At 58.5% G+C, this 9,949-nt stretch overlaps 1 protein-coding gene across 1 annotated transcript in view; it reads left to right on the top strand.

Moving 5' to 3' along the window:
• The window catches only part of SCN4A (sodium voltage-gated channel alpha subunit 4), a 33,609-nt gene extending 25,299 nt beyond the window's left edge, over positions 1–8,310 (top strand). Inside the window, exons 18-24 of the mRNA XM_006146792.3 lie at positions 411–533; positions 1,758–2,036; positions 2,309–2,362; positions 2,512–2,649; positions 3,179–3,283; positions 3,596–3,866; positions 5,514–8,310. Of these exons, the coding sequence (XP_006146854.1) occupies positions 411–533; positions 1,758–2,036; positions 2,309–2,362; positions 2,512–2,649; positions 3,179–3,283; positions 3,596–3,866; positions 5,514–6,742 (2,199 nt within the window). The 3' untranslated portion in view covers positions 6,743–8,310. The remainder of the gene's footprint in view (positions 1–410; positions 534–1,757; positions 2,037–2,308; positions 2,363–2,511; positions 2,650–3,178; positions 3,284–3,595; positions 3,867–5,513) is intronic.
• The last annotated feature ends 1,639 nt before the right edge of the window (positions 8,311–9,949 follow it).

Genomic DNA, 9,949 nt, shown 5'->3' on the forward strand with positions numbered 1-9,949 from the left:
TGAGAGGCAGGCCCCCCGCCCCAACAACTGGCTGCTGGCATCTCAGGGAGGGGGATCCGAGTAGGGGGTACGCTCCTTTCTCCTAGGGGCAGGATGGAGATAAGGCGGGGCACTGTAATCCCTGCAGACAGATGTGGGGGGTTTTCACTTCCCCCTAGGTGGGCAGGGGGTGTCCGTGGGAGGCGGGCACTGTCTTCCCTTGGTAATGGATGACTGGGGTGGGGCCAGGCTCCCACAGGTGCTGGGACAGCCCGGAGCTGTTCTCCCACCACGCGGGATCCCCCCATTAGGAAGGGGTGTAGGGAGACAACCAGGAAGACGGCCCTGTGGGGGCTTATCCTCGACGCTGTGCCCCTGGGCTTGAGGGGCTGCCGGAGGCCCTGCACCCACGGATGCCCGTTGCTTTGCAGGTCTCCATCATCAGCCTGGTGGCCAACTGGCTGGGCTACTCAGAGCTCGGACCCATCAAGTCCCTGCGGACGCTGAGGGCCCTGCGTCCCCTGAGGGCTCTGTCCCGGTTCGAGGGCATGAGGGTGGGTGCCAAGGAGACCTCTGGGAGGGAGGGATGGGGCAGCAGCCACCCAGAGGCAGAGCAGAGGGGCTGCATGTCTGAACTCCAGCCGCCACCAGGAGGCGGCAGAGGCTGAAGAGGCAGCCCTGCTGGAGCCTGGAGACACCCTATCCATCCTGCCTCAGCCCTTCGCCCATTTCTGCTGCCACTAGGGAGCAGCAGAAGCTGCAGGCAGCACCCAGCAGGGGCCATGGCAGAGAGAAAGAGAGAGAGGGAGAGGGAGAGGGAGGGAGAGGCAGGTGGGTCTGTGGGTGTATGGGCATCTCTCCCAATTTAGACAGGGCCCCCAGAAACAAGCACCCGGGAGGGTTTTTCTGCCCTGGCTCTGTGCCTGCCCGCCTTGAGCTGGGGTCATACTCACAGTTCTGTCCTTGAGCCTGAGGTCAGTTCAGAGAAGGTTCCTCAGGCCCCTGAGAGTGGGGCCTGGTGACAGGGAAGCACAGGGCTTGGACAAGACAGATGGGGTTTCCCTGGGAAGTGAGGTCTGCAGGGACAAGACCCGCTCAGAGGACAAAGCCAGGCAGGCGGCTCTCTCCTGCTCAGGCCAGGGGCCAGCCGAATGCCGGGCCGTCTGACCTCAGAGCCAAGACCTCTCCCCACCGAGGGGAAATAACCTGCTTGTGAGCACCCACCTGGCTGGTGCCCTGGCCAGGAATAGAACTCCCCTGGGCACCACCAAGCCAGGACCACCCACTCTGTCTGGAGGTCAGGAAATGGCTGAGATGGGCCTGTGTGACCAGGGCTGGGGGGACAGGGCTCGGGTCCTGCTGTTTCAAAGAGCCCGGTTGTCTTTCTCCTGTGCCCTCTCTGTGTCTGTGTCTCTCACACTGCAAGGGACCGGGTCACGTGGGCTGAGTTTCCTATGGGGGCTGAGGAAAAAGTGTTTGTCTCCTGCCTGGTGACCCATGACCGGGCCACTTCCAGAGAAGCCCGGGCCCCCACTCTGGGCTGATGGTTGCAGCCAAGCAGAGAGTCCTCCTCGACCACCAGGCCTGTGGATCCCCAACCCTCCCCCTCGCCCCCACCCCCACATACACACAACCCAGCCAACGGCTTCCTCTGTAGGCTTGGCTCAGTGTGGCCTTCTCCAGGAAGCCCTCCCTGAATAAGAGTGCCCAGCTCTCCCTGGTCCCCCAGTCAGCGTGCAGGTGGGAGAGGCTCTGCTGACCCCCCCTTTGGCCCCCAGGTGGTGGTGAACGCCCTCCTGGGAGCCATCCCCTCCATCATGAACGTACTGCTGGTCTGCCTCATCTTCTGGCTCATCTTCAGCATCATGGGCGTCAACCTGTTTGCCGGCAAGTTCTACTACTGCATTAACACCACCACCTCGGAGAGGTTCGAGATCTCCGAGGTCAACAACAAGTCCGAGTGCGAGAGCCTCATGCACACGGGCCAGGTCCGCTGGCTCAACGTCAAGGTCAACTACGACAACGTGGGCCTGGGCTACCTCTCCCTCCTGCAGGTGGTGAGTGACCCGCCGCCCCTGCCCAGGGTGGAGGAGTCCCCAGTTTCTCTTGTCCCTGAGCCTCCTGTCACTCCGGATGAGAAGACTGCCCACCCTGCTTCCAACAGTCCGGGACCCCAAGGAAGTGTCTAGACCTCTCTGGTCTGCCTGACACCTGCCCAGTGGGGCTCTGTTAGGGCCCCCAGGGAGGACCAGTCTGGGGAGGGGTGGGAAACCCATGGAGGATGGCCGCAGTGAGCAGCCCCCCTTATCCTGCAACCTCACTCTCCCAGGCCACCTTCAAGGGTTGGATGGACATTATGTATGCAGCCGTGGACTCCCGGGAGGTAAGTCCGGGTCACAAGAGACGGACGGGTGAGTGAGCCAGGGGCGAGGTCCAGACCTCAGGAGCCCCTGGAGTGGCACGTGGGGGTGGCTCGGGGAGCAGGGGGGATGCAGCGTGTGCACTCACCCCCACGCCGCGCCGGGCCTGCAGAAGGAAGAGCAGCCGTCATATGAGGTGAACCTCTACATGTACCTCTACTTCGTCATCTTCATCATCTTCGGCTCCTTCTTCACCCTCAACCTCTTCATCGGCGTCATCATCGACAACTTCAACCAGCAGAAGAAGAAGATGAGTATCGCGCCGGCCTCCCGGGCCCTCTGCACTTGTCCCCACTCCCCGTCCCTCCCTGCTGCGCCTTGGTGCGTTCTCAGATGCTGCCTGTCCCCGTACTGGGCCGGCACAGCTGAGGCAGCCAGCTTGGGCCCAGATCCCACCTGCGGATCGTGGCCCTCAGTCTCCCCGAACCTTGGTCTCCCCATCTATAAGATGAGGTGCACACCACCTACCTTGATGGGTTATTCTAAGGACCCAGTGAGCTACTGATGGGAAGTGTCTGGCCCAAAACAGGCTTTGAGGCAGTGTCGTCCCCTTCTCTCTGTCTGTCACCTCCACTGCTCTCCCTCCCCTTCACTGGACCCTTAATCCCTCTGTCCTCCTTCCCCTTCTTCCCCTTAGTCCTTCATCTCTGGCCTCTCAAGGACCTCCTCCCCCTTCCCAGCAGGTCCCACTGCAGGGGTGGGGGCTGCCTTAAAAGTGATGCCTGAGGTCGAGGGTCCTGGAGGCAGACCCCAAGCTTACGGGCCCCATCCCACTATACTTTGGAGGGAAGGACATCTTCATGACAGAGGAACAGAAGAAATACTACAATGCCATGAAGAAGCTTGGCTCCAAGAAGCCTCAGAAGCCAATCCCACGACCCCAGGTACTGCCTCCTGGGGATCTTCCTCCTGCACCTGCACTAGGGGGCCTTGAAGGGAGAGGTGTCTCAGAGGGAGGAGGGATGCTCAGGGTGGGAACATGGGTAACATGATGTGGGCCCAGGTCCATCATGGTCCGATGGCTGTGCCTGCCCTGCCCTGGCTGACTCCACCACAAACTCCAACGCCTGCTCTCCCTCTTCCCTCATGTCCTGAGTCTCCTGCCTGTCCGTGTCCTGCCTGGGCCCTGACCACTCCCCCACCCCATGTCCGAACCTGTGCACCCACCACTTCCGCCACTCCCACCCTCACTGCAGAACAAGATCCAGGGCATGGTGTATGACTTCGTGACGAAGCAGGTGTTCGACATCGCCATCATGATCCTCATCTGCCTCAACATGGTCACCATGATGGTGGAGACGGACGACCAGAGCCAGCTCAAGGTGGACATCCTGTACAACATCAACATGGTCTTCATCATCATCTTCACTGGGGAGTGTGTGCTCAAGATGCTCGCCCTGCGCCAGTACTACTTCACCGTCGGCTGGAACATCTTCGACTTCGTGGTGGTCATCCTGTCCATCGTGGGTGAGCAGGGCCGGGCTGGACAGGGAGGGCGATGGCAAGATCAATCGATCAGGAAGACTTGGGGCTCCTGTTCTTATGTGTACACACCTTGTGCACCTGGCACGTGCACACACACACACAGGCACACAAACACGCATGTTGTACCTGGCATTCACACTTCACACTCAGTGGCACCCAGGGGTGGGCTTACAGGCGGCCTGTCACCTGTGTGCACATGAGTACACCTCAGGAAACACACGGACCTGACCGTGGATGCAGTCAGGTGCCCGCGCTCTGCCTGCAAACATCCGAGGACAGTCCCAGTACCTGTACGCGCTGGAGGAGTGCATGCACTTGCGTGTGACTGACAGCAGCTAGCTGCCGTTTACGGAGCATTACTATGTGCCCAGCCCCGTGCTCTGCACTCTGCAGGCACGATCTTGCTCGTTGTTCAGAACACTGCCACGAGGCAGATGTGGTTAGCATCTCTATTTGTTTCTGTTTTTGTTTTCTTTTTGAGAGGTTTTTGCTATAGGGCACATGCGCTTGCCAGAAAGACAGAGACAGACAGAAAGCAAGAAATGACGCCCCAGGGGGGATGGCCACTCCGCAATCCCTTCTCCTCTCGAGATCTTGGGCACGCACGCATGCCCAGCGTGAGTTTAAGCCACCGAGTCCGGGACTTTAACTGCAGTTGACTACATGGGAGTCCAGCGACGTAGCCATTACACCAGCTGCTGGTTCCAGCATCTCTATTTTATGAATGAGGAAACTGAGTCACAAACAGGTGACATGACCAGAGTAACCCAGTTGCGTGCACTCTCTCCCTCTCTGTCTCTCTCTCTCATTCACGCACGCAACTCCGGTATTTGCAAACAGTGTTGGGAATGGTCTTACCCTCACCCCATCAGCTTTGGCTTACCTCACCCCCAGCTGCGCCCTTGTGCGCTACACTCGGAGGCATGAGCTTCTGCTGCTCCTGCCTGGGGCAGAGCTCACAGGCCAGGCCCCCTGAGTCCCGCATGCCTGTCCCCCACCCACTGACCAGGCTTCCCACCCTGAGGGTAGCCATCCTCTCCCATGCTCCCTGCAGGCCTCGCGCTCTCTGACCTGATCCAGAAATACTTCGTGTCGCCCACACTGTTCCGTGTGATCCGCCTGGCGCGGATCGGGCGCGTCCTACGGCTGATCCGTGGGGCCAAGGGCATCCGGACGCTGCTCTTCGCCCTCATGATGTCCCTGCCCGCCCTCTTCAACATCGGCCTCCTTCTCTTCCTGGTCATGTTTATCTACTCCATCTTCGGCATGTCCAACTTCGCCTACGTCAAGAAGGAGTCGGGCATCGATGACATGTTCAACTTCGAGACCTTCGGCAACAGCATCATCTGCCTCTTTGAGATCACCACTTCAGCTGGCTGGGACGGGCTCCTCAACCCCATCCTCAATAGCGGACCCCCAGACTGCGACCCCACCCTGGAGAACCCAGGCACCAGCATCCGGGGTGACTGTGGAAACCCGTCCATCGGCATCTGCTTCTTCTGCAGCTACATCATCATCTCCTTCCTCATCGTGGTCAACCAGGCCCCCTGAGTCCCGCATGCCTGTCCCCCACCCACTGACCAGGCTTCCCACCCTGAGGGTAGCCATCCTCTCCCATGCTCCCTGCAGGCCTCGCGCTCTCTGACCTGATCCAGAAATACTTCGTGTCGCCCACACTGTTCCGTGTGATCCGCCTGGCGCGGATCGGGCGCGTCCTACGGCTGATCCGTGGGGCCAAGGGCATCCGGACGCTGCTCTTCGCCCTCATGATGTCCCTGCCCGCCCTCTTCAACATCGGCCTCCTTCTCTTCCTGGTCATGTTTATCTACTCCATCTTCGGCATGTCCAACTTCGCCTACGTCAAGAAGGAGTCGGGCATCGATGACATGTTCAACTTCGAGACCTTCGGCAACAGCATCATCTGCCTCTTTGAGATCACCACTTCAGCTGGCTGGGACGGGCTCCTCCACCCCATCCTCAATAGCGGACCCCCAGACTGCGACCCCACCCTGGAGAACCCAGGCACCAGCATCCGGGGTGACTGTGGAAACCCGTCCATCGGCATCTGCTTCTTCTGCAGCTACATCATCATCTCCTTCCTCATCGTGGTCAACATGTACATCGCCATCATCCTGGAGAACTTCAACGTGGCCACGGAGGAGAGCAGCGAGCCCCTCGGCGAGGACGACTTCGAGATGTTCTACGAGACGTGGGAGAAGTTCGACCCCGACGCCACCCAGTTCATCGCCTACAGCCGCCTCTCCGACTTCGTGGACACCCTGCAGGAGCCGCTGCGGATCGCCAAGCCCAACAAGATCAAGCTCATCACACTGGACCTGCCCATGGTGCCAGGAGACAAGATCCACTGCCTGGACATCCTCTTCGCCCTGACCAAGGAGGTGCTGGGCGACTCCGGGGAGATGGATGCCCTCAAGCAGACCATGGAGGAGAAGTTCATGGCGGCCAATCCCTCCAAGGTCTCCTACGAGCCCATCACTACCACCCTGAAGCGGAAGCACGAGGAGGTCTGTGCCATCAAGATCCAGCGGGCCTACCGCCGGCATCTGCTGCAGCGCTCGGTGAAGCAGGCGTCATACATGTACCGCCACAGCCAGGATGGCAGTGGGGACGGGGGTCCCGAGAAGGAGGGGCTCATCGCTAGCACCATGAGCAAGCTGTATGGCCACGAGAATGGGGACAGCAGTGTGCAGAGCCCGGGGGACCAGCAGAGCTCTACGGGGGACACTGGAGCCTCTGTGGGGCTCACGCCCATCCAGCCCTCTGATGCTGCCCTGCCTCCCTCCCCACCACCACCGGGGCAAACAGTGCGCCCGGGGGTCAAAGAGTCTCTAGTGTAGCAGGCAGCGTCCAGGTGGCCGCCTGAGCCTCGGCACAGCCCTGGAAGCTCCTCTGTGGGGCCTGCACGCTGAGTGAGGGAGAGGGCTCTGCCTCTGGGACTGCATCTGGCTCCCTCATGGGGGATAGGATCTGACTACTCTGGGGCTGACACCCAGGCCATGAGAAATCAGAATGTACTCAGGGGCTCTGTGCTGGCCCTGCTATGCCCCGCCTCCATGGTTTCACTGTCAGGTTCCTCTCACCTCCTCCTGGGCTCTGCCACCTCTCCACTTGGCTTGGGGAAGCTTAGGACATCAGGACCCTTGCTCCTCATTTGGGGAGGAGCTGGCTGTGTTGAAGGGATTGGCTGCCCTCCTGTCACCAGAGTCTTAAGGACTGATGGCTACCCCCCAGGAAGGGGCTCAGGCCCTCTAGCCCACGCCTGGACAAAGATGTCTTAACCTCAGTGAGTGTGAACACCCCTGACCCAGGGTGCTGCTAGCCCTGCCCCTCTGGCTAGGGTACAGCTTCACTCCACCAGCTCAGGAATTCTCTAGAAAAGGGAAATGTCACTGCTCCAGAAATACCTCCACCAACCTGATTAGTTGGATTCTGAGGCTGGGATTTGGATTCCTGAAGCATTTTTCCAGGCCTCATCTAGGCACACAGCTCCCCTGGCCGGTCCCTGGGGGAAGAGTAGAAAGAAGGATTACACTTGGAATTGTCTTTTCCTAGAAAGTACGGACGGGTGGTACAGGCCGGGTCCTGCCAGCGGATCACTGCACTTGGTCTGAGCACATAGACCTGGCTGGGGTCAGGACCCTGATGCTCAGTAAGAAGACTTGTTGTTCCTTCCCTCACTCCCTTCCTCACTCCTCCCTTAGCACCACCAGGGCTCCATGTAGCCCAATCAAGACTCAGAGATCTTCCCCTTCTCCCCTCTCCCCACCTGTCTTCTTTCTTGCTCTTCATCCTTTCCCTCTTCCTCAACGTGATCCTAAGAATACTATAGTTGGGCTCGTGTCATAGACTAACACGGGGCATGCAGTCGGGAAGGCCTCCCTGGATCATGCTCAACCTTCTACCTTCCCCACTGTCTAGAGAACCAGGCAGCATTTCTGCTGGCACCACTGAGCTGGGCATAACAGTGCCAGGCCTCTGCTGGCTCCCAAAGAACAGAGGGGGTGGGAGACCTGCTCGAATCACTGCATTTAGTCACTTGTGTGCGTGTTTGTGTAGCCATGTGCTTATATACTCGTAGGTCTGTGTGTATAGCTATGTGCGTGTTCAAATGTGTGACCATGAGTGTGTGAACTGCTGTGTACTGGTGCCTGCCTGTATATCTGTGTCTGCATATCTTCGTGTGTATGTGTGTCAATGTGTCCTGGAGTGTCTGAGATCTATGAGTTCAATTGGTGTTTGTCTTCTGTGCAGACCTATTCACGTGAGTGTGCCTGTATGCGGGAGAGTGTGCCTACACTGAGTGTGTGGATGAGTGTGAACACTTGTGTTCAGGTTTGCACTGTGAGTCCCCTGTTGGCCCTAGTTCCTCTTCTTTTCCTTCTTGTTGTTTCTTTTCTTTTTCTTTTTTTTTTTTTTGAAGAGGTTTTCACTATAGGGCGCGTGCACTCACCAGACAGAGAGAAACAGAGAGACAGAAAGCGAGAAATCACCCCCCAGAGGGGATGGTCACGCCGCAATCCCTTCTCCTCCATTCTCCTCTCGGGATCTTGGGCACGCATGCACACGCGCCCGGCGTGAGTTTTAACCCACCGGGTCCGGGACGCGAACCGCGGCCGACTACATGGGAGTCCAGCAACATAGCCATTACGCTAACTACTGGTTCCCTTCCTTCTTGTTTCTTATGAATAGTTTAATTAACTCAGGAAGCTTCCAAACAAGTTGTGTGTGTGTGTGTGCGTGCGTGCGTGCGTGTGTGCGTACATATCTGTGTGTATACACACATGCCCATGGGCCAGAGTCCTCCTTGTTGTCTGTCCAGCTCTCTCACCTCTTCCCATCCTGCCTGGCCTCTCTCTCCATGAATTCCCCCTTGCCCTTCCTCTGCTTCTCGTCACGCCTGTGGCCTTAGCCCTGCTTCCTGTCTCCTGCCTGGGTCTCCTGTGGAAGGAGGCTTTACTTCTTCCACCTTCTGCTGCAGTGATCTGTCTCTTCCTCTGGATGGGTCAGCCACCCCCAGCCCAGAACTCTGTCCCTCTAACTTTCCCTCTTGGGCCCCAGACTGGGGTAGCCCCAGAGCCTCAAGTCGGTGGGACTGGATACTCCCCAAGACTGTGCACAGATTGTAGAGGAAGAGAAGCTGATCAGGGTCTGGCCCCCTCTGCCTCTGGCCCCCTCCCCTGCAGACCGACACCCACTCCCACTTGTCCAGGTGGGAACAGGCCTGAGCCAGGCCGGCAGACGGCCTCCTTTGTACAGTTCTTACAATAAACCCTCCCCTGGTGCCTCTGCTGCGTGGGCTTCTCCCTCTGTGCCTCCTTACGTACCTGCGGGTGGGGGCTGAGGGCAGCGAGAATGAGAAAGGCTTGTGAGGACTGAAGCCAAGTGGGGAAGACAGGGAGAGAAGGCAGGGTTAGGAGGGCCCCACTCTCACTTTCTCCTGTCCCCCTCCAAAAGTCAGATGCCAAGAAGCCAGGTGGGGTCTGGGGTCATGCCCTGCTCCCCTAAATCCAGCACCATGCTCCCTCTACCCCCACGGCAGCACCTAGGAAGTATGCACTGGGACCCTGTGTCCCCAGTCCTTCCTCCCTGAAGCCCCCTTCATCCTTCATGTCTCTGCCCCTTCAGAGACCTCAGGGCACCCAGGAGCATACAGTGCAGCCTCTCCCTCTCCTCAGAAGTACTGACTTCCAGGACTCTGCCTCTGATCTCTACCCCAGGGAGCCCAGGGTCACATGGATCTGGGACAGACGATTTGTGTTTGTTTTTTGAGAGAGCTGGGGTTTTTTTGGGGTTTTTTTGTTTTTTGTTTTTGTTTTGTTTTGTTTTGTTTTGCTATAGGGCACGTGCACTCTCCAGAAAGACAGAGACAGAGAGACAGAAAGCAAGAAATCACCCCCGGGGGGATGGCCATGCCATAATCCCTTCTCCTCCATTCTCCTCTCGGGATCTTGGGCACACACGCACACACGCCTGGCATGAGTTTAAGCCACTGGGTCCAGGACTCAAACCATGGTCGACTACATGGGAGTCCAGCGACATAGCCA

This window comes from Tupaia chinensis, unplaced genomic scaffold, assembly GCF_000334495.1.
Source record: "Tupaia chinensis unplaced genomic scaffold, TupChi_1.0 Scaffold000187_1, whole genome shotgun sequence".
Classification (NCBI taxonomy): domain Eukaryota; kingdom Metazoa; phylum Chordata; class Mammalia; order Scandentia; family Tupaiidae; genus Tupaia; species Tupaia belangeri.